Below are 26,136 nucleotides of genomic sequence, written 5' to 3'. Positions count from 1 at the left end.
ATCGCTTAGCATGGCCTTCGAATTTTTTTGTCTTAGACAAAGTCAAACATTAGAATTAAATTTTGGTTCTAAAGTGTTGGATGCTATATCCTATGTCACAAGGTTCTCCGAAGTTCCACCTTGAGGCTCGAAATTTGGCAAACCTTTTTTTTTTTTGACCAAGTTTATGTTTTGAAACTCATAAACTCATGTCACAACTCAAGTTTATGATTAATCCTTGCAGTTTTGAAGGCTATGATAGCATTTTTTATGTTTATTGATGTTTTTTCTTACTAACAGATGCTATATATATTTGAGAGAGAGAGAGAGAGAGAGAGAGTGAACCTTATGGTGAACCTCGTCCGAACTTCATCAAAAAATTTGAATTCGAACCGAACCTAATCATTGCTGAAACCAAACTTAAACCCAAACCATGTGACTTAGGATGGAGGTAATGCTTAATACAAGGGATGCATTAGGGATTTACCAGATAAACTCTAGGAGTTCCTAGCCCCCACCATAGACTTGATCTAAGAGACAATGTGAGCAAAAACCCTGAATCATGTCACTGGCTAAAGTATATCTGGCGTGGATAGTGGAGAAAAATCATACTTGGTAGTACTACCCATTAGTCACCTTTTCTGGAAAAATAATGATAATGAAGCATAAAAGTATTTGAGTTCAAATGAGTTTGATTCTCCTTTACTGAACCTGGATTCTCCTTGGTTGTGATCTCCTGTGCCTATGGCTTCAGATGTGCAAGGTAGGGGGTATTTTCTTTTCATTTGAACTTTTTTGGAACTTTGGAAAATTGGTTACTCATACACACTTTAATGAACATAATTAATATATGTCTATATAATAGATAATAGATATAATAGGCCCCAACGGTTAGCTCAATATTAATTATATCAGCCTCCAGTATTAGCTCAATCGGTTGAAGCATCTGCCCAAGGAATTTCATTGGGGAGGCCATAGGTCCCAGGTTCAAATTTGGTTGAATCCGTTTAGGGTTACCAGCTGCTATTGTATCATTCATCATTTATTAATGTATTTTCTATCCTAAATGAATATCTTTATTCTATCCTATTTATATTGGGTATTTTTAATTATCAGACATTATTGTTGTACCACACTTTCTTCATAAGTATTATCTCCCTGCTGATATGGTAGCGAAACTGGGCAATCATAACACTTGCTTCAGAAGTATATATTTCTTTTTTAATGTTTGATATAATATTTGTAGCTCATATTTCCTCTTATTTTATGACTCAAATTCAAACTCTCAAAATATAAGAGTGGATTCCTAGTCATAGCATTTACTGTTGTCAAAGTTGACTGGTTTTTAAATCAATTCAAGTGCTCACAGAATCTGGAGGACTTATGAGCAAAGTATAAAACATTAGGAATATTCTTTGATATTCTCTATTTAAATTATGTGTGCTTTTGTGACAATGTTTTATATATCGCATTGAGAATGAAGATACACATACATCAAGCTTATTACATCCAGGGGTGGAGTAGGCAGATAAGAGACTATAGCTGATGTGCTTTTGGTCTGTCTACATCTTTCAATGAGAATGGAGCATTTCTTCCAAGCTCATGAAATCATATTCAGACAGATTAGAATTTAGATCCCTATAGCCTGATAACTTTATAATATGGTAGACAATTTATGTTCTGTTACATTATTACAAGACTTCTTTTTATGCGCTTCTTTGCTGATTTCAGTGGTGCTGTTCTATCCTAGATAATGTTGAGTAGAATTGTTAATACTCATGGCTCCACTTCTAAAACAGAATCTGCCCAATAGTAAATTTGGTCTATGTTTTATATATGTAGTGAATCAATGTTATGAGATTGAGATTGTATGCAATCTCATAAGACTTTTCGTCTGAGGCCATTCAAGTGTGTCTTTCTGTTGTCATCTTTTACTGAACAATTTGATTACCATTTTGGTACAGATGTTGAAATTTATTGTTGATAGTGACTGTTGGAACAATGCTGAAACATTTTGTCCCTATTCTTTTTTTTGGCAGAAAGCTCATGTGCAACAGTTTATGGCAACTGAAGATGCTTTGAATAAAGCTGCAGAGGCAAGAAAGGCCAGTGAGAAACTGATAAAACGAATGCACGGTAGTGATGATGGCGATGCGGGCTATGCACTTACTGCAGGGGACAATGTTCAGAGTGCAGGAGGCCTGAGACAGTTTGAGGTGCACAATTGATACTCGTAGTTTTAAGCAGTGGAACTTTCAAGGCTCTGTTATGCATGCTTGATTAAAAGTTTCATTTGATACATATTCCTCCATATAAATCAGTCTCATAAATAAATAGGTTCTTAACTCCTTGTTCTCCATATGATGTGAAACCTGATGCTACTTAAATTAAATTTGATTCTTTGGATTGTATCTTGTGTTGTATTGGGACATTTGGATGATTTAATTCTCAAATAGGATACATTTCAAGTCTGTGTTGTGCATGCTTGATTAATATTTCATTCGATACATATTTCTCCACATAAATCATATTCTAATAAATGAATAGGTTCGGACTGTCTACTTATTAATTCGTACTCTTGTTCTCCATATGATATGAAACCTGCTGTTGCTTGAATTAAATGTGATTCTTTAGATTGTATCTTGTGTTGGAATGGGACATTTGGATGATTTAATTCTGATCTGAGAAGGCTTGGGACATTTGGAGTCAATGAAGAAAACATGAGTTTACACAAACTTCTTTGGAACTAATGAAGCAAATATGAGTTTAAAAGAGCATATGCATTGATTCCCACATTGTTGTCAAATAATTGTCTTGAAGTAATGACAAAGTTGATGGCCAAAACATATTGAAGTTGGAAGTGATATGACAATGATGATACTAGTGCAAGAGTGTTGAAGATCAGTGAGAATTTCTTCAAGCAGACAATCCAAAATGCCCGACTCTACACTAACTAGACCACATACTAATGGGGTGAAATGCGAAAAAAGTGCTTACCACAATGTGACAATATGGTTTTCCCACTATAAATCATCTCCCTCCACACGAATCTATAAAAGAGATCAACAAAAAGTGGTTGTCATTGAAAGCTTATCAAGAAGCGATTGCTATAATAGATAATCAATTATTAGGGCGTGTGGTGAGAACTAAATGATTGTACAATTGATGAAACTTGTTGATACAATGTTCTCAAAAAGAGCTTAGATGTCTCAATGAGCAAACAAGATGCTTAAGTATTGATAGTGGTGCTTTGAGCAAACAAGTCAAAATACTCAACCACACTCTAATGGGGTCAAATGCAAGAAAATGCTTCAAATACCACATGTGACAAGATGGTTTCCCCATCAGAAAAGAATCCTTTGACACCTACATGCAAGAGAGGGCAAATAGAAAGGCTGTCATCCAAAACTTGTCAAGAAGAGATTGCTACAATGGTTAATCAATATCAAAAAGTGCAATGGGTAGTGTATGATTGTATAATTGATGTGACCTATCAATCCACTGTTCTTAAGAAAGAGGGAAAATAAAAGGGCTGTCATCCAAAATTTGTCAAGAAGAGATTGCTACAATGGTTAATCAATATCAAAAAGTGAAATGGGTAGTGTATGATTGTATAATTGATATGACCTATCAATCCATTGTTCTTAAGAATGAGCTCAAATTTTGCCATTACCAATTATATATGTGTGGCCTAGATGTAAGTGATGAAGTATCAGATTATGGTTGATTAGATGGTGCTGAATGTAGATGATGGAGTATTTGGTTATGATTGATATGCTAATAGGCAAGATATTTAACTATGTTCCACTGGTTTTGGGGATGGGGAATCGCGGGGACAGGGGGATGCATTCCTGGAACAGCTAGAGCACACCTCGAAATTTTTCAGGGGATGGCGTGACACACACACATATATTTAGAATTCACTATTAACATTTGTAGTTGTTTCAAGCTTGTAAGCATAACAAGTTATACTTTATAGTATCATGGACAACACTTACACTTGCTAATTATAAAAAAATATCGAGCAATTTAAAAAAGGTTGAGTGACATTCCATTATTGGCCACTAGACATGAGCTTTAGCTTTAGAAAACTTAACGCCCTTCAATTTGTAGTAAAGTCCTTGAAGGATCTATCAGAAAGAGAACTGTCTTTATAGCAATTTTTTTGTCCTCATATTCCTTGTTAATGATGGCTATATGTTTAACATAAAAGACATTCCATTTTCAATAGGTTTTAGAAACATTTAGAGTTGTGTTGAAAGCCACTACAAAATACTTTGGTTTTGTAAAGAGATTAAATTCGTATTTCAAGTTAAGAAGGGGATTGAATAGGAATTTATTTAAACATTAGCACCCAATCCAAGTCACTGTTATCTGGTTATTTTCACAATTTTTGATGTTGGGATTGGGATGGTGGAAGCACCGAACTTGAATGACTCCTCGAAACTCATGTGCAATATGTAAAAGCTAAGATGATCCCAAAAATGAGAAAGAACAAGAGCAATAACCACAAGGATTAGCATTTTAAAATGTTTCTTTTTTTTGTTTTCTTGACATGGAAGCTGCTTCTTGTAAGTTTACCATTGTTAATGATGACTATGTTTAACATAAAAGGCATTCCCTTCTCAATAGGTTTCAAAAACATTTAGAGTTGTGTTGAAAGCCACTACAAAATACTTTGGTTTTGTAAAGAGATTAAATTCCTATTTCAAGTTAAGAAGGGGATTGAATAGGAATTTATTTAAACATTAGTACCCAATCCGAGTCACTGCTATCTGATTATTTTCACAACGCTTGATGTTGGGATTGGGATGGTGGAAGCATCGAACTTGAATGACTCGAAACTCATGTGCAATATGTAAAAGCTAAGATGATCTCGAAAATGAGAAAGAACAAGAGCAATAACCACAAGGATTAGTCTTTTAAAATGTTGCTTTTTTTATTTTCTTGACATGGAAGCTGCTTCTTGTAATTGTACAATTGAAAATACAATATCTAAATCACTAGAAGTCCAAATTGAAACCCATCATACAAAACCCATGTTTTGAGCTATAACTTGTACACAAAATTTAGATTCAATGCATTGCAAAGATAATGGATAGGAAAAAGATCATATTATTCAATCATCAATGTCCATGATTGTCAAAATTGAAGTTATATACTTGGGTTATCACTGAAATCTGCCCAGAAAATATTTGAAATCTGCCAAAAACATCCTTGAGAATATATCCGGAATGTCCTTGAAATCTATTTGAAACGTCTTGGGAGCGACCGACAAGTCCCAGAGTCCCTGATGAAGTCCCCAACAATTTGAGGACATTTCCTAAGGGTTCAGATGTCCCTGGAACGTGGGGTTGCAAGGTACGTGTAATTTTTTTGAGGGGGAGGGTCCCTGTGCAACGTAGATATTTAATAAGCTTAGTGTTTTGTGATACAATACAATATGTGATATAATAACCGTTGTATAAATTGTGAAGTATAAAGGTTGTGACCTTTTGTCACAACTAAATCTATATTTTTAATGTATCATGTCTTGATTTTGTGACAGATATCTGCCGAAAATCAACCTACACGCTTTGATTTTGGGCTGATTTTCCTCACTTGTGTTTTCTGTTTTAGAGCTGTAAGAGTGTGTGGATGACCAATAAAGGAGGAAGACTAGTTTTAGAGGAGATTCAAGATGTAAGCAAGTGGATTTCCCTTCCAAAATTTTAGGTTTGCTATATTAGTTTGCCAGTCCATTTTGTTTACATACACAACCTTACAATAATCCATTTTTCTTTATATTCACAACAATCATTGCTCAATCAAGGGCAATAGGAAAGGCGCAAAAGAAGGGGAGGAATGCCCCCCCTTTCAATTTCATCAGGGTTTGCTAGTATTCCAACTGTTGGAAGTGGGGCTGCAACAAAAACTTCAAATATTGAAAGAAACATCCTTTTAGCAAGACAACAGGCTAAAGCACATTTTGATATTGATGACCTAATGAGAAAACTGCACTTTATGGTTAATTTCGTGTGTTTGTCAATTTATCGTCATTAATGTAGTAGCAAGTACTAGACTACTAGTTGTATCATTGATGAATTGTAATTGTATGTATAATGTATGATTGAATTTGTATCATCATCATGTGGATGTTTTAGTTTCTAGATAGAATGAGTATATATATATATATATATATATATATATATATCATTTTCTAGGGGGTTGCCGTGTCACGTGTCAGATACTCATCTCATGTCATGTGACTTAGATTCCACTCCATGTCTTAACACATCTTTACACTATATTACTGTACATCATCATTGGATACACTATCACTCTGTGTCCTCATGTCATGTGACTTAGATTCCACTCCATGTCTTAACACATCTTTACACTATATTATTGTACATCATCATTGGATACACTATCACTGAGTGGTGGGACAAGGAAAAGACCACACATGGATCTAGGGGTTTAAAACGAATATAAGATGGTATTAGCCAAATTGTTCATTAGTGCGGCCACGTATGATCTTATATGACAACGATTGAGCATGTGAATTAAAGATTGAGATATGATGTTTCATGCATTTTTTCTTCATAGTTATAATGTTTGGCAGTGCAGGTTTTTCACAGTTTGTGAACGCTTCCGTTATAGAGAGGATGTTTGGGCACCTATGAGAGAAAAAGTGCACATGGTACAATAAAGTGACTTTTATGTTTTAAAAGTGCCTTTATGAGAGAAAAAGTGCACATGGTACAAAATATTAAAAAGTTACTAGAATGCTCATTAATTGAGGGGGACCCACATGAGGGAGATCTTCATCCTTGATCTAATGAACGAAGATTTAATCTCAACCATTAGATCTAAGGGTTAGGGTTCTTTTTTATTGAGACGACAACAAGGAAAAAAGAGGAGGAGGAGGCTCATTATTCTCATGAGACTTGAGGAGAGGAGAGCAAGGAGTAGAGATGAGGTTGAAATTGCTGAGATAAGGGAGTTTGAACAACTAGAGAGGAAAACTGAACCAAGTTCAGCTCAAACATTTGGCACACATCCCGAGATTTTCCCACGAGGTTTCATGTCGAGTTTCTAGGGGTTTCTGGTTGAGTTTTAAGCTAGAAGTATGTGTTGATTGGTTGAGTAGCTGAGTGTGAGACTCGATGTTTTTCTGTTGTGAAAAAGGAGTAGCTCGAAGCTCTGTTTCCTTTGCCACAGTATAGTCAACATGGCCGAGAATCTCTGAGATTGTCAGCACAAATTTCGGGTCTCTAGCAGCGTGTTTTTCGAGGTAGCTCAGGTTAGATTAGAGGTGTGAAATTCTAGGCAAAATTTCTCCTCAGTCTGGCACTATATTCAAGGCATTGTTAGTGATTGTATGCATATAAATCAAAGCAAATCACAATTATGTTTATGACTGTGTTGGGGCTCGAATTTCTATGTAAATTTGGCAGTGACTTTAGCAAGCAAAAATGGATATAAGTTGTCTTTATCTCAGCTATGTAAAAATTTCCTTAAGAGCAATTAAAATCCTCCTTTAGAAGTGGTTTTCCGCTTGTGGGTCATTAGACCAAATCACCGTGTATATTTCTGAGTGTGTTTGCTTGCATTTAATCTCTTGTATCAATTGTGAATTGTCAAAAGAGGAGAGTAGTCTTATGTTTCAAGTTGAATGCATGTCTAACATTTATATCAACTATATGTCATGAAGGGGTTTGGGCATTAAACCTTATGAAAAAACTTGAAAATAGGTTGGGGCTACAATAAACAAATTTTATACACAGAATGCATTGATGATTTCTCTCTCTCTCTCTCTACACACACTTGTATGAAGATTTCTCTCTCTATACACACTTGTATGCAGATCTCTTTCTCTCTCTCTACACACACTTGTTGAAGATCTCTCTCGTGCTATACACACGTATGAAGATCAACTGTGGGACTTGAAATCAGATCACAAGCCAATTTATTTATGTTTCTCTTGGATTGGAAAGAAACAATTAGAGTAAAAAATTCAGCATGCCCAACAAAATCTCCCACAGGGCAGAATTCTTTTGACCCCAGAAAATTGTAATACCTTCAAAATGACGCTAGAGAGGCTCTTCGAGAAGGAGAAAATTACAATTCACAACCTTCATAGTCACGAATTAACACATTTATTTCAATGCGCACTTGCAAAGTGTAAAAGAGCAAAAATTAAAAAGTCTGAAACAAATTGCTTTTTGGTTAATGCTTGGTTTGATGAGGAATGCAAAAAAGCAAGGAGAATGTGGAAAGAGTCAAACAAGGATAACATAAAGCTCAAAGCTTACAAGCAGTTATTAAGTAAGAAAAAGGCTGTTTTCATGGTTTTCAAGGAGGGAAGAACTAATCTTCCTTGTGAAAAATAATCCCAAATTATTTTGGAAGGAGCTCCAACCGAAAAAGATACAAATTGGAAATAATATTACAACTTCTAAATGGTTTGTCTATGCAAGACAACTCTATGAGTAGGTTCCCAAGGTTGACCCTCCCCCCTTGGTCAACACTGATACTAAACTCTTCACGATACAAGAGGTAGAGATGGGTATCAAGAAGTTGGGTGTTGGAAAAGCAAAAGACTTGGCTGAACTCCAAGCAGAATATCTAAAGTGGGGCTCAAAGATTCTTGCACCTCACATTACAAAAATCTTCAACAACATCATACACTAAGGGCTCCCCACAGATTGGACAACTAGTTTGGCAATACCTCTTTTCAAGAGCGATGATGTAATTAATCCCTCCAATTATAGGACCATCATGATAAACCCTTTATTTGCAAAGCTATTTGGAAGCATGCTAGAAAACAAAATTAGCAAGTGGGAAAAAGAAAGAGATAAGCGTGCTAAAGGGCAAGCAGGTTTTAGACCTAAACTTTCCACAATTGATCATTGTATAACTTTAAGGCACATCATTGAAAAAGTTTGGGAGAAAAAGGAAAAAGTCTTTTGTTGCTTTGTTGATTTCAGAAAGCGTTTGACTCGGTTCCTAGGGATAAGCTTTGGCACAGAATGGAGGAACTTGGGGTTCCTAAACATTTGAGAGCCGCTGTGCATACGCTGTATGAAGAGTGAAAGTCAAAATTAGAACTTTAGTAGGAATTTCTGAAAGTTTTAGAAGTGATATCAGGGTCAAGCAAGGTTGCCCATTGTCTCCTACCCTTTTTGGTTTATATATCGACAAGCTTGAGGAGTGGTTAAATTTGCAAGGGGGTGATGGTATCTATTTGGGCAAGTTTGTTATAAGGCTTCTTTTGTATGCAGATGACCTTATTCTGATTGCTAAATTAGCGCTTGGTTTGCAAGAGCACTTACTATCCCTTGAGCATTTTTGTAGAAGTGTGGGGATGCAAGTCAATATCAGCAAAATGAAAGTAGTGGTTTTCTCTAAGAAAAGAAAACATAACCAACATAAGTTCTACTTTGAAGGCAACATTCTGGAAGAGTTGCGGATTACAAATACCTCGAAATTGACTTCAACAAAAATCTAAGCTGAAATGGTTGTAGAAAGAAAAGAACTTTGGGGGGTTGGAAAGCATTTTATGCTTTTCAAAATAGGTGTAGAGAGGCAGAGTTATGGGTCTGGAAAACCACTCAAACTGTTTTTGGGCTGTTAGTGATTTTGGTGATTCTCTATGGTTGTGAACTATGGGCCAGTAGTACATCCAACATGCAGTGGAGACAAATTGAGAAAATTTAGAAGCGTTTGATTACAAACAAATTTAAGATAAAAAATGCTGTTCCTTATGCTATCTTGTTAAGTGAAACAGGGACTGCTCATATTGAAGCATCTGCTATGGTGCAATTCATAAGTTATTTAAAAAAAATTGAGCAAATGGAAGAGGGTAGATGGCCTAAGGTTGTCTTTAATGATAGATTGTGCAAGAGCAAAAAAACTTGGATGCAACAAAATAACAAATGGTTTAGTAAATGGGGTATTTGCTTGAACGCGTGTCCCATAAACAACAAAGAGATAAAATCTTTTGTTATGGAAAAGTTCCACAAGCGTACTTGGGATAAGGAGCTAGGAAGAAAGAAAAAATACTATATTGAAGTGTTTAATCCCACTCATAGTCATCAACCAAAAGCATACATAGAGGCCAATGTCTCTTGGAGAGCCAAAATTCTTATTGCCTAGTTAGGGACTAATTCTCATAAACTTCGTTGTGAAATAGGGCGCTGGAAAAGGCCAAAGGAAGTGTGGGAGGAAAGAGTATGCATTTTTTGTTCTTCCGGAAAAGTGGAAACAGAAAAACATTTCATTTTAGAATGTGAGGCCTTCAAAGACAAGAAGGAAAATTATGCAGATACGTTGGTAGCTAACTCTTGGGATAATCTATTTAGCGAGGGGTTTGTCGAGAAGTTGAGAGCATTTATTTTGAAGCTTCACAGAAAAAGGGCCGAATACATCAAACAGATGAAGAAGTAATTTGTCCCATAGGCTATCTTTAGCCTCGTGGACGTTAAAATAATTTCTTTCTTCTTTCTCCCTCTCTCTCTCTCTATACATACACACACATTTGTATGAAATGCATTGATAATTGATTTTGGTCCTAAGATTTCTTTGGTAAGGGCCACTTGTTGGTCCCTCTCAGGCCATTAAGAGATTGTTCTCCCTCCTTAGCAGAATATATCTATATGAGGATATTACTAAATCCCAAGTCACAAAGATAAAATACTTTAGGTAGCTGGTTGTAGTGACAAGACATGTAAAGAAGTGAGTGGTGTTTAGAGACTTAAAGGCCATCATTCGAGAATCTCCTCCTTTGAGGTACTCTTAGTATGGGTTTGCTAAATGATTGGCTTGTTGGACAAGCCAACAAGTCTCGAGTATCTCAATAGGTTACTAGAATGATAATGGATTGCTTGGCAATTGTCAGGCATGATTTATAATGCTCTCAGCTCATCATATATCCTCTTTATTATTGAGACCCATGTGAGCCCTATTTGGTCACTCACATACTTCGTATCTTATTAGTGGTTCTTAGCTTGTAGACAAGAGACTACATCTTCAGGTGGTGTTAGAGGGTTAGGTTGAGTTGCTTGCCTAGCTAAAGACTCCCTTTGGGGTAGGATATCTTAGATGTCCTTAGATGAGTTTATTAGGTTCATAGGGATTCAGTTTAACGATGTAGCCCCTCTTCCTTATCTCAGTTTGCTATTCATAGTGGTTGGGGATCGATAATGTATTTATATGTTGGTAGCATTTAATGCTAAACAATTGGGGAGATCCTCCTCTTGTGTGATTTTAATGCTTGCATTAGATCTCCCTAGATTCCTCTCTCACATGATTAGAGTATGTGTATTACATTTATGAGATAGATCCAAAGTCATTGGGGCTTCATGGGATGTTCAAGGATGCTTAGGGGTCTATTACCAATCCACATGCGTGGGTAACCACATGAGAAATTTTCTCCTATTATGCAGATTTTTAGCAAGCAACTGTATATATTCTTTACATTCCATAGTGCATATGATTGATGATGCTTTTGATGCCTTGCTCAGCTTTCATTCAGGTCAGATTTTTATGGTGTCAAATATTTACAAGGGACACTATTTCCATTCTTCATAGTGGGTGCTATTTTCATATATGGGGGTGATCGAATGATCATTGGGAGACTTGTTTGATGGATCAAGACACTCTTTATGTGTGCTTTTTACCTTTTATTAGTTCATTTGGGGGTCATCACTCTCTTCTAGTAAAGTGTGGCACTTCTTAGGGTTGGTTGTAATATTGGGCAATGCTTGAAAAAGGGTATTGTGTCCATATCCCTACCATACATAACGTTTCTTATCTCTCCCTTGTCCTCTTGGGAATGATTGAATTGTATATGTCACTATTAAAGGTCCACCTTTTATTAGTCTCATGAGAAGAAGGGGCCAGTAAGCCCAAGGCTGATGCTAATGAAGAAGAAAGGTAAGAGCATTTATGAGAGGTCAAAATGTAAAATAATAATAAAATGGATCATAATGCCATAAATCCTCCCTCACATGAGGCCATCGCCCCTAGGCTTATGCATTGAATGCATCTACCAAAAAAGGTCTAATTAATTATCTCAGTGTCTCATGTGATAAATTGCATATGAACCATCAACTTGGTAAACATGACTATAAATGTGTATTTATATACAATCAATGAAATGAAAAGCAAAATTCGTGAATCAAATATTGAGGAAGGGCAAAGAAATTTAAAAGGCAGAATAAAGGAGTGGAAAACCTAATTTAAAACATTAGGGAAATCCTCTGCAAAGGTGCCTGTGGGATGAATATTCATCGACCTTACATGACTGTGCAAGACAACCAATGGGCACCCCCTTTTTCCCCTTTACCATACTCATCTTACACTTCACATATCTGTTGATGGTCTTTCTGGTACCTATTTCCTTCCTTGGATTTTGCTGTATGTGATAGGGGTAGGTAATAGCTATACTGTATCTAGAATTGGTATATTGTATTGAATATTGAGTTATTGTGAAGTTTGATAATGATTCTTGGTATGGTTTAACCTAATGATCCTTGTATATGATATGCCACACTTATTATGTTGCTTTGGAAGTATGTGCCATGGATCTTTGATGATAGAAAAACACACAGAATATGACACATCATGAAGGAGAGGACTTTCTTACCTTGATGATGATGACTATGCTCTCCCTCCATGATGATTCTTGAGGACATTCTCCTATTTTGATGATGATTTGGACCATTCTTGAGGACTTTAGGCCTTCTTGGTGACCTTGTGCCTCTTGGAGAGGGCATGACAACCTCATGATGGCATTGTACCTTCTTGATGGATGTTGTGCCTTCTCTTGATGATGATGGATGTGATGATGATAGCACACCCCTTTGGAGGGTCATGACATCTTCTTTCTTGATGATGTCATCCCTAGCTTGAGAGCATTACACTTATGATGGGATGTTTACTTTATGATGATGCATGACTAAATTGGAGCCAACCTAGTATGTTGAGGACACACTTGACACATTTTGATGATAAGGTGTGAGTTCTGGATGAGGATACATGACCTTTGTTGAGATATTGCACCCTTTCATGGACAAACATGACTTTTGGAGCATTATTAGCCTTCTTTGGAGATGGCGCCTGAGTTATCTCACTCTCTCACACGTGAGACTCTTATAAAGTGTTTATGATGGATGTCTTGCATTTACGACATCTTTTACTCATTGATGAGGCATTTTTTGGGGGTCTTTCTTGACTTATCCATCTTGTGTCATGGATATTATGCATTTAGTAGCTTTTAGATGATATTAGCCTATTGTTTTGATATCTATCCTTCATTTTGTTGACAATGTGGTCCTCTCGACCTCATCTCTAGAGGGGCTGTAGAGATAGTTAGATACCTTAGCCCTTTTTTGTTACCTCTTTCATTTGAGAGTTAGCCTAGGTAGAAGGTTATGATCTTTAATGGGACAAAGAAGACCTTCTTGGATCTTCATTTCTTCTTTAGAGGAGAGAAGATTGAGATCACCAATTCCTATACATGCTTGGGGGTGTAATTATCAAGAACCAATTTTAGTGTGAGATTCCTTTCAACCACATGTTAGCAAGGGTTGCAAATCTTTAGCCTTTATTGGGAGACAATTCTTTTGGCCCCTTTTTCAAGACATTTTGTCCAAGATGTACCTCATGGACAACCTTATTCGGTCCATAGTTCTCAATTGTTTAGAGGTTGGGGGCCTTGTTGGCTAGGTTTTGATATGGCTTTAGTTGAGAGAGCTCATACCCCCTTCTCCTTTTGGCCCCATTTTTTGTGCATCATTAGACGAAAATAGGTGGTCCCTCTACACATCATTGTGGCAATGTTTGGTGCCAAATCCTTAACTTGAGACGATGTTCAATCTAGTCTCTATTCTACATCACATCAAGAATTTTGCCAAACTTGACGAAGGGGGAAGGTCTTTATTTGTACTTGGGTTTTTGTTCTTTGAAGACAATTGCCCTTGCTAGACCTCTAAGCTATGTTCGAGGTCGGTTTACAGAATCTTGGATATTTTGGAGTTCGTGAGCATTTAGATGGAAAGATTTCCTTTAATAAGATATTCCTTGGATGCACTTGGCAACCTCCTACTATTAGAAAGGAATTGAACAAGATCACCTAAGATGACATATACAAGTAATTTATCCAACTCACTTGGATTAACAAATAAGGTGGTTTACGTTTGAACATGCCCTTGAATATTGAGCACTTGTTGTAGTTGAGGGATGGATTCATTGCTCAACCTTTGTATATGCTTCCTTGTTGGATGCATGCTCTTTGCATTCCACTAGGCCAATTTTGAGTGGGTTCAACAAATTGATTGATATGAGAGGATTTGCTAGTTGCACCATCTTATGAGGTTAAGACTAAGGATCACTTCATCTTCCATTGCCCCATCTATTACAATATTAGAGGGTGGTTCCATTCTCTATTCATATATCTCTAGACTCCCCAATTTGTTATGTTTCCCCGATTAGAGATATTTGATCTTATACATGAAAGAGGGTCTCAGGCTTCGCTCTCACTTGCGAGGGTCACTAAGAGACAGATTCCACATCAGTGTAGACTTGAAGGATGACTCACACTTCATAGAGACGTCAAGGACATTGCCAATTTAGATACCATGCTAGTAGTCAAAGGAGATCATCTAGATGCCAACGGTTGACTACCTCCTAGGTAGCAACACAACATGTATAGTCCGACTCTCCTTTAACTCCTATATACATGCCTCATCTTGAGCTTCCTCCATTTAGCCTCGAATGTTAGGACTTAGGAGAGATAGATCTACTCGACCATGTCATGCTTATTTTATTACTTGTATTTTAGATATTGGATTTGTCCATATTGTATATCTTTCTTCCCAATTGAGTTTTTGTTTGTGGAGCTAGCAAATTGATTTCTCATGGTTTAGATTAGGTCCACACTTTACATTTTGCATTTTTCCATTTATAGGAGCTACTTTAGCTTTGTGTTGACATCATTGTACCTAGTAGTCCCTTTGACCTACTCGTACCTAGTCGTCATTTTTTGGATATTATCCACATTTTATGCATTTTTCCTTTTATATGAGCTGCTTTAGCTTTGTATTGACATCATTGTACCTAGTAGTCCTTTTGACCTACTTTAGTGGTCATTAGATTGACGTTAATAAAATTATCTTATCTTATGTTATAGCTTTGAATTTCTTCCTATTCATTTCCTTTCATAAGTTCTTGCATATAAATTTCCTTTGACATCATTTGTTTGACATCAATAAAATTATCTTATTTTATAGCTTTGAATCTCTTCTATTCCTTTCCTTTCATAAGCTCTACCCCATATCATTGTATTTTTGATTCATAGATGGATTTCTTATAGTATGGGTCAGATATTAATCAATATTTTAAGGTTCCTTGATATGTTTGTACCTACTTGAATATTGTCCATTCCTACTTGAATATAGTGGGTAAAATATAATTGATCACGATTCTTCTAATCTTGTAGGCAATTGACTCATCTAGATTGACTTTTCTAATAGCAATTCTATGTTTTCTTTTTGTAAGCTTGACAAGACTACATCTTCATTATGTCCAAGGAATTGAACCAATGACTTCACATCAAGGATTGCCTTAACAGAGCACCCAATCACCATCTATCCAAGACCCCTTGGACAATAGCAATTTAATGTTTGGTTAATATATGTTAAATCTAGTAATGATCCATTAAATGTCATTATCAACCACTAAGGGTTGACTAAGTCAAAACTAACCACAATAACATTAATATCCCCCCCGTGTTGAGATCACAAACATAAAGAGGGGATCAAAATTGAAGCAAACAAGTAACCCAAAAAATTGCCAATAAAAGAGAAAAACACTAAACTTAGTTCAGTGTAGTGCTTTGTTAGTGCGCTAGAAGGAAAAGGTCAAGTGCACAAGTGAGAGAAAAACTAATAAAGAATAAGAGTGCATGAACACTAGATATCGATGTTATAGTCTTAAACATTTTATATTTATAGCACTCAAGTACGCAGGACATCATCCCAAGAGGTCTATTGCTTCACATAAGTAGGGGCACATTCTCCAATAGGGTTGTAGAGCCTACCTATCAAAGATGATTAGGTTGGTCTATTTTTTAAAACAATAATAGGAAATTATATTAGCAACTTGTGTGCGAGTGCACAACAGAAGTACGTCCAATGCGAGAAGTATCAATATTAAGCAAAATTATCCGAGACAAATCTAAATTTGAGAGCTTTGTACCACTGTTTGATTATAGGAATGCAAAATAGTCTATATGGATATTATGTGTAAAAAATGCCTAATATTTGACAACATTTTGTTAGCATATACATAGAACAAAAGAAACAGCTATTTAATCATCTAAAATTATGATAATCTCCATTCAAGTTGGGAAATCTTGTTGGTGTTACATGTGCTGAGTTGGTGTAGGAGAGATTAGTGTCACATTGTCATGATGCCTTTCTCGTTGCATTGTTTGGGCAATAATGGGTTGATGTTGAAGTCCTTGTATCTCCACTCCGATTTCCTAATTCTGTTGGTAATGCGAGGAAAGGATTTCTGTTAGAGACTTGATATGAGCTGTTAACCTGTCCACCTTCCTACTATGAAGAGCGACTTACATTTTTTTTTCTGACCTCGACTTGTCAACTGCTTTCCTTAACTTCCTCTTGTCCCTGTGCTTGCTTGCCATGTCCACGATTGGGAATGCCTTTCATGTTTCATTCCAGTACCTTATTTGATTTCTAATTGACATGTGTTCACAAACTGGTTTTGTTGTCTTTCTTGTTTTGGTTGGGAATGCCTTCCATGTTTCTTTCCAGTTCCTTATTTGATTTCTAATTGACCTATGCTCCTAAACTAGTCTTGTTGCCTTTCTTGCTTTACATGATCTTGAGGAGTTGCAATTTGTTATTCGATTCTAGGGACGGAAAGTCATTAAGACCAATTCCCAATTTACAATGTCCAATTGAATCGAATTTGCCTTGGTACCTTCACCTCTTGATTGACATGGTGGTGAAATGATTGTATAATTAATGGACCTGTCCATCCACACCCAAAGCGCCGCATACCCAGGTTGATTCAATGTTTTCCCATCATTCTTTCGCACGAAGGGTCGTATGCTAATTGTTTTCCATCTAAATCCTCCCCCATGTCCTTTTCACAGGCTCCTTATACGCTTCACTTGGTTTGTCATCAATATTTCCTTTGTATTGTCCTCCATTGATTTGTTTCTGAATACATGGGGAGATTAACACTATGCCACACACCTTCATTTTTCCATAGTTTCTCGTGTGCCTCTTTGAAATTCCCATATGCTAAGTTAATGCCAAGTTTCGAACATGTAGGTTTTGCCTTTATTTTAATATGGTTGTCAATGTTCATTGCTATGATTAAGGAATCAAAGCTTCTCTCGCAGCTCCATTGGCTCTCATAGTGCCAAAAGCAAAGGATATAGCTGGGTTGTCTAGATTATTTGTCATGGTATTTAATTCCTTGAACACATGTTTGGCTTGGTTTCTTGTAAAGGAGGATATGCTTGCCATTATTCTCTTCTGAAGGAAGTTTAATTTGGAGTTCATGGGAGTAGTTCCTAAAGCAAGGTGTCAAAGTGTAGTGTTAGGGTCTCCTATGGTAATAAGAGAGTTGATTGGAAAAAATGAGGTTAGATTGATTCATTGAAGAAGGGCATACATTTTAGCCTGGTTGTTGGAAGCTTTTGCTAGGCGGCAAGAATAATATAATTTTACTTGACCTTCGTTTTCATAGAGCACTGTAGAAAATCCATGAAATTCTGATCTGCTAATATGAACAATCTGAAATATAATTTCTTTTCATATAGACACAAAATTTCTCTACCAAATTTGTAGGGGAATAGAACATAAATAACAACAATCACACAATACAACCATAATGTTTTTTTTTTTTCTAGATAACCCAACTGGGAAATCCCTCTGCTTGATTATTGATAGACATTGAGCATTAGATCTCTTACAAATATAATTTATTTGGATTTGAAAACAAACTTGTTTTCCTGCCTTGAACTAGGCTTGAAACCCTTGTAAGATTGTTGATCACTTGTAATGCCAAGTTTCGAACATGTAGGTTTTGCCTTTATTTTAATATGGTTGTCAATGTTCATTGCTATGATTAAGGAATCAAAGTTTCTCTCACAGCTCCATTGGCTCTCATAGTGCCAAAAGCTAAGGATATAGTTGGGTTGGCTAGATTATTTGTCATGGTGTTTAATTCCTTGAACACATGTTTGACTTGGTTTCTTGTAAAGGAGGATATGCTTGCCATTATTCTCTTTTGAAGGAAGTTTAATTTGGAGTTCATGGGAATAGTTCCTAAAGCAAGGTATCAAAGTGTAGTGTTAGGGTCTCTTATGGTAGTAAGAGAGTTGATTGGAAAAAATGAGGTCAGATTGATTTATTGAAGAAGAAGGGCATACATTTTAGCCTGGTTGTTGGAAGCTTTTCCTAGGCTGCAAGAATAATATATTTTTACTTGACCTTTGTGGCCATAGAGGACTGTAGAAAAACCATGAAATTCTGATCTGCTAATATGAACAATGTGAAATATAATTTCTTTTCATATAGACACAAAATTTCTCTACCAAATTTGTAGGGGAATAGAACATAAATAACAAAAATCACACAATACAACCATAATGTTTTTTTTTCTAGATAACCCAATTGGGAAATTCCTCTGCTTGATTATTGATAGAAACTGAGCATTAGATCTCTTACAAATATAACTTATTTGAATTTGAAAACAAACTTGTTTCCTTGCCTTGAACTAGGCTTGAAATCCTTGTAAGATTGTTGATCCCTATCCAATCTCTATCAAACTCACACAAGCACCAACCTGTGCTCACAAGACAATGATCAAATTGTGCCTTCGTTCCTCCTTATAAGCACTTCGATTAGGCTATTACTGGCAAGTTATATTTGAGGAAAGTCGCACTGTTGATTGATTAGTTAACAAAAGCTCACTGGTTGTGTTAACTCGTCCTTCCTATAATTTAGGAGTCTGACTCAATCAAATCGTCCTTCCTATAATTTAGGAGTATGACTCAATCAAATCATCCTTTATCTAAAATAAATCGCACTAGAAGCCAATAAAATTTGCCTTCCACTAATTAGCACTAGCCAACTACTTCTTGCACTCCTAACTTTTAGGAATTTGCCCTAAATTTTAGGAATTCATCCTACTTTTTAGGAATTAGCTCCTAACTCATAGGAACTTGTGCATGCTCAAGGAAAAACTCGTTGTGGTTCCTTTGATTAAGGCACAAATCAAGGAACTCTTTCTCGCTAACATTTTCAACACTCCCCCTTAGTGAGGAAGGTGTTTCTAGAAGAACCTCGTCCACCTGGATCTGTCTCTAGCACTACCAAGTTCTCCGCTGCTGCATTTGCTCCCTCTACACTAGAAGACTTCCCTGATTTCTTCTACGGAACTTGCTTTGAAGCCCCGTTCTTTCCTACCATGATCTGTGAGTCCACCTCTTTAGTCATAAGTGCCATGTACCTTGTGTATCTCTGTGGCTGCTTCCTCTGGTTGGAAGTGATATTGGAAGATTCAACTCTCTTCTGCTCTCCCTTAACCAAATCCCCTACCCACTTGGCTCGAACTCTTCCTATATTGGAAGTCATTGACTTAGTGGATGTCTCCACTCGCCCTAGGAAATGCTTCCCATTTTTATGCCGGTCAGCCCAATTGCCAAGAATCTTAGAATGAATCTGAGATACTCGTTGAGGCTCCATCTTGAGAGCTCTATCCTGCTCTCACCTAGCCATCACTTCTCTAATTTGAGAACTTGCTACTTTGCTGCTCAAGATTGTGCCTGTCTCAAACAAATCTGCCCACTAGCTGCTCTCCTGCTCCTCTAAGATTGTTAGCTCTTAGCTTAGGGTCTTCAACAAACTGCCCACTAGCCCTGATATGTCTGCTCCATCATCACTGCTCTTAGGGATTTCTGGAATTGTCCACTTATCATCCATATGGCTCCTTTCATTAGCTAAAGGACGACTCCCATTCGAATTTGCCTCCTAACACATCCCATGACTCTTTCCATGAACACAATACTGGAGGTCTTCAACAAGGCTGGCTTCTCACAATGGATAAGTCCATCTACTCACTGCATACTCGCCCATAGGAAACACCGTTCACAACTTCATTTGTGAACAGAACTTGCCCCTAAAAGAGAAATTGAGCATACAACTGAAGTCAAATGAGGATAAAATCCCATCAACATCAAGCCGTATCGATATCCACATCATCAAAAAACCGAAATTGAAAGATTAGTCTATGATCTTTTAAAATGTGGCATTATCACAAAAAGTAGAAGTCCGTACGCTGCTCCAGTTGTATTAGTTCGAAAGAAAGATGGATCGTTCAAATTATGTGTCGATTATCGAGGACTAAACAAAATAACAATTAAAAACAAGTTTCCAATCCCTTTTATCGATGAAATGTTGGATGAACTACATGGAGCTAAATACTTCTCAAAATTGGACTTAAGGTCAGGGTATTACCAAATCAGAATAAGGTTGGAAGACATAGCAAAAACTGCATTTCGAACACATGAAGGTCATTATGAGTTTAAAGTAATGCCTTTTGTTTGACCAATTCACCGACAACATTCCAAGCTACTATGGACGAGCTATTCCGTCCATATCTAAGGAAGTTTGTGTTAGTGTTCTTTGATGACATTCTAATTTATAGTAAAACATGGAAGGAACACCTACAACATTTGGAGCAAGTCCTTGCTGTATTAGAAGAGCATCAGTTCTTTGCCAAGAAGTCCAATTGCACTTTTGGGAAAGAAGAAGTAGAGTATCTTGGACATATAACATCTAAAGGAGTTAAAGTAGATCCTAATAAGATCGAGGCTATAAGGGAATGGCCCAAACCAGTTAATAACTCCAAGCTAAGAGGATTCTTAGGATTGATCGGGTATTATCGAAGATTTATAAAAAACTATGCTCATATAACCACACCCCTAACGAACCTTCTAAAGAAGAACTCATTTCGATGGAATGATGAAGCAGAAAAGTGTTTTGAAGACTTGAAGGAAGTTATGTCTAATGCCTCTATATTGGCAACTCCAAACTTCTCAAAACTATTTGTAATTGAGTGTGATGCATCAAGTTTTGGCATAGGATCAGTACTAATGCAGGATGGCCACCCAATCGTGTTTGAAAGCATGATGCTCAATACGCAAGAACATCTCATGTCTACATACAACAAGAAAATGCTTTCTATTATGCACACATTAGCTAAATGGAGACAATATCTCTTGGGAAGTATGTTCTTAATATGAACAAATCATAATAGTCTTCAGCATCTCCTCCAACAGAAAACGCTATCTACAGAACAACAAAAATGGATTGAAAAAATTGTTGCGTTTGACATGGATATATTACATAAGAAAGGGAAAGATAATGTAGTAGTTGATGCTCTGTCTAGGAAAGACGAAGAACCATCATTACTTGTAGTTTCAGTTGTTGTTCCCAAATGGCTTAATGAGATTCGAAGTGAATATGCAAAAGATTCAGAAACAAGTGCTATAATCAATAACCTTCCTCAGAATTCAAAATTTGAATGGAAAAATGATATTCTATGGTACAAGGGAAGAATTTATCTAAGTTTAAATTCTAACTTTAAAGCTAATATTCTCAAAGAGCTGCATGATTCACTATTAACCGGACACATAGGATTCTTTAAAATCTACTATAATGCACGTTAATCATTCTTCTGGAAGGGTATGAATAATGATATTCAAAAATATGTAGCAGAATGTGATCAATGTCAGTGAAATAAAAGTGAGAACATTATGACCCCAGGGTTGCTCCACCCCTTAAATATCCCAAACCAAAAATGGGAAGAAATGTCTATGGATTTTATTGAAGGATTACCCCTGTCAGACGGGAAAGATAAAATTCTTGTAGTAGTAGACAGACTCTCAAAGTAAGCACACTTCATAGGAATGAAGAAATCAGATTCAACAAAAGAGATCGTCGAGATATTTTGCAAGAATGTCTACAAATTACATGGATTTACTAAAGCCATTGTTAGTGATAGAGATCCCAATTTAAGGGGATTTTTTGGAGGGAGCTTTTCAAACATATTGGAACATACCTCAACATGAGTTCTGCATATCATCCTCAAACAGATGGTCAAACTGAAACTGTCAATAATTGATTAGAAGCTTACCTTCATTGTTATGCAACAAACAAACAAAACAAGTGGGTTCAGTGGTTACACCTTGCTGAATGGTGGTACAATTCAACTTATCACACTTCTGCAAAGATGACCCCATTTCAAGCTCCGTACGGATATGAACCTTCCAAATGGAAGGGTTTGGCCATTTTCGAGACAAAAGTTCTAGCAGTTAAGGAGAAATTAGAAGAAACCCAAAATGTTTTTCAAACATTAAAAGAAAATTTAAGTATTGCAAGAAATCACATGAAGCAACAGGGCGACTGACATAGAACAGAGAGAGAATTTGAAGTCGGAGCATGGGCATTTGTTAAAATTCAACATTACAAGCAATTATATTTAAAACAAAAAGGAAAAAACAAATTGGCGCCAAAGTTTTATGGACCATATTAGATTAACAAAAACTTAAGCCTTTTGGACAACAGTCGAGTTCACAACGTTTTCCATATATCTTGTCTTAAAAAGGCATTGGGCAGACACGAATCTACACAAACAATGCTTCCGATATTAGATGATGAAGGTAAGTTCAACTTAGAACTAGAAGGAATTGTTAACACCAGGGAAAGGAAGTTGCGATCTTGAGTAAGTAAAGAATACCTTATCAAGTGGAAGAATATATAAGAAGAAGAAGCCTCTTGGGTGACAAAAGATTTTTGCCCAAAATACCCGTCATTACGTATGCTTTGAGGACAAAGCATCTTTTCAAGAGGGAGGCAATGTTATGTAATTAATTAAATGTGTAATTGGGGCATGATCAAAGATCATGCCCCTTCTCGAAAAGGTGCCCAATGGCTTATTTAAGCCAGGGCCCTTATCTGCTCTCTATCAAATTCACACAAGCCTCAACACATAAGCACCAACCCATGCTCTCTATTGCCTTGTCACACCAACTCATGCTCACAAGACAATGATCAAATTGTGCCTTTCTTCCTCCTTACAAGCACTTCGATTAGGCTATACTGGCAAGTTCTATTTGAGGAAAGTAGAACTGTTGATTAACTAGTTAAAAATGCTCACTGGTTGTGTTAACTCGTCCTTCCTATAATTTAGGAGCTTGACTCAATCAACTCGTCTTTTACCCAAAATAACTCGCACTAGAAGCCAATAAACTTGGCCTTCCACTAATTAGCACTAGTCAACCGCTTCTTGCGCTCCTAACTTTTAGGAATTGGCCCTAAATTTTAGGAAATTGTCCTACTTTTTAGGAATTAGCTCCTAACTCGTAGGAACTCGTGCATGCTCAAGGAAAAAATTGTTGTGGTTCCTTTGGTTAAGGCACAAATCAAGGAACTCTTTCTCGCTAACATTTTCGACAAGGACCCCCCTTATGCTTGCCACCCAAGACTAGGTCAGTCTTAGACACAACCTAGTAATATAATAAATAAATAAAATATGACTTATTCATGATTAAAAGTGCATCATTGATGCATATTAGTAGGCTTTGACCACATATACAAATTACACCAATATATCCAACACTTCTCCGTGAGCTAAATAGGTGGCCATGTAGGGAATTACTACACAAGATTTACGATACCCATTAATGTCAAGGAAGTGGGCCACACCAAGATGGTTCCACAACTTAGTGCAAGTGGCCTTCGGTAGAAGTATAATGATGTTGAGGTGGGTGAGTTAGATTATTCAAAGTGTGCATGTTTAAAGCATCCAAAGTCAACATCAAAGAGAAAGATCCACTGCAAGATGCTAATTGACTGAAGATATAAATAATTGCTAGATTGTAGATCATCTAGATTAAGCTAACACCATAAAGAAAGATCCATTGTAACATGTCCATTTGTTGAAGGTCTAAAGAGTAGCTCCAATTGTCTTTGACATTTAAGATAAATGTAGTAAATCTAATAAAGATCAATGCTAGTGTGGTAGAACAAGATTCACCAATAGAAGTTGAGAATCATCCATTGAGTCATCAGTAAGGGATAGTGGGACAGATCTCGTGGACATGTGTGTGGACAGATCACAAAAGTAAATACATACTCCCTTCGCAAGCAAGTGGTTGTGTGGTGGTAAGTGTTATTATGAACAAATTGCAGTGAATGAGAAGTATGCCTCACATTGCAAGGCATCCATTGCCATATGTGCATGTAAAACTTGTGTTAGCAAAATCATCTAGAAAATCTTTGTTGCAAATTGTTACCCTTAAATCATGTTTGCCCATGATTTAGAATCTCCTTTGATTAGGGAGAAGAACCAATTTTGGGATCATTAAGGTTAAGAGATACCTTTTATAGATCGATGATGGAGCACATGAAAGGAGGGTTTGAAATTCTAAAATTAATATGATCCATAAGCAACTATAGTCTCACCAAAAACCAACCCCTAAACTTGTATTACAGGCAATATCTTTCATTGCAAATTCTGGAAGCACTGAAGGAACAGACAAGTGGAAACCCTAAAACCTCAAATAAATGGAGAAGATAACAGCCCTAGGGTAGTGCACTCCTTAGAGAGAGAAAAAGCTCTCACAGGTGTTCTAGAGAGAGAGAGAGAGAGAGAGAGATAGAGATCTTCTGAAGATTAATAGAAATTGCCCAGCTTGAAGACAGATTGGCTGGCCGCTGAACAAGCAACATGAGGTTAACTCCTGCTCTGATACCATGTTGAGATCACAAAATTACAAACAGAAAGAAGGGGTTGAATGAAACCAAACAGCTAACCCAAAAAAGCATGACAATAAAAGAGAAAACAACAATAAACAATGGTTGTATCTCTACATTTATTTACTAGAAGGAGAAAGGTCAAGTAGGTAGGGTGTCCTTCCAAGAGGGTTATGGGCCCACATAAATAGGAGCACACTCCATAGTGGAGGGTTATTGAGCCTATGTATCAAAGTTGAATATGTTGCCCTTGGCTACAACCTAGTAACATAATAAATGAACACAATATCACCTTGATTATGTAATGCTTGAGAGCATGTTTTTCTTCGTTGGAGGTCACAACATTGAATCTAGATGGAATTAATGTATATATACCTCTGTAGACTAAGCAGTCAAATTGCTGCTCACAGGGGGTCCCTTGTCTCTAAAATACAGGGGTCTTATATGTCAATTTGGCACCTGGCAAGGTTGTGACCTTGAATGAAATTATTATTATTATGAATGAGTCATGGCCACATGTACAGATTACATTAATATATCCAACATCTTAAGCTTGACTTGGAGACGAAGAAGGAAAGCTGGAAAAAGTAAGACAACTGTTTGACACATGTTGGTCAGTAAAGGCATCTATAAATCACTCATGTATTTGGCCAAGTAAATATGCATCCTAACTTCTGTAGCTTCCATCCACAACTTTAAAAAACAAAAGATTCAATTTTGGCCTAGTTTACCCTAGGGTTTTACCGAGTTTCTTATAGAATGTGTAATCAAAGATATTAAGCAATACTGCAATTTTTATTCAAGATGTAAATTCTGTAAATTCAAATGCAACTGTAAAAAGCGATACTGGGATACTGTAAATTCTTTAGCTCGACTTGGAGACGAAGAAGGAAAGCTGGAAAAAGTAAGACAACTGTTTGACACATGTTGGTCAGTAAAGGCATCTATAAATCACTCATGTATTTGGCCAAGTAAATATGCATCCTAACTTCTGTAGCTTCCATCCACAACTTTAAAAAACAAAAGATTCAATTTTGGCCTAGTTTACCCTAGGGTTTTACCGAGTTTCTTATAGAATGTGTAATCAAAGATATTAAGCAATACTGCAATTTTTATTCAAGATGTAAATTCTGTAAATTCAAATGCAACTGTAAATAGCGATACTGTGATAACAGTGCCAAACAACGTCCACTGAATGCTTCAATACTTCAGAAACCAGTACACAATTTACAATATTCCAATCATTCGCAACCTATTATGCAGCAACGTAACTAGTGACAATGTTTAGCAGCGGCTCATAACAATCACAAGT

At 36.6% G+C, this 26,136-nt stretch overlaps 1 protein-coding gene across 1 annotated transcript in view; it reads left to right on the top strand.

The window, feature by feature from the left end:
• The window catches only part of AUG5 (HAUS augmin-like complex subunit), an 89,746-nt gene that overhangs the window by 11,189 nt on the left and 52,421 nt on the right, over positions 1–26,136 (top strand). The window contains exon 4 of the mRNA XM_089438317.1: positions 2,019–2,195. Within this exon, the coding sequence (XP_089294443.1) occupies positions 2,019–2,195 (177 nt within the window). The remainder of the gene's footprint in view (positions 1–2,018; positions 2,196–26,136) is intronic.

Source organism: Pinus tabuliformis, chromosome 9 (assembly GCF_031772625.1).
Source record: "Pinus tabuliformis cultivar Carrire ecotype Pingquan chromosome 9, CPIR1, whole genome shotgun sequence".
NCBI lineage: Eukaryota > Viridiplantae > Streptophyta > Pinopsida > Pinales > Pinaceae > Pinus > Pinus tabuliformis.
This window is presented reverse-complemented; position numbering and strand designations above follow the sequence as displayed.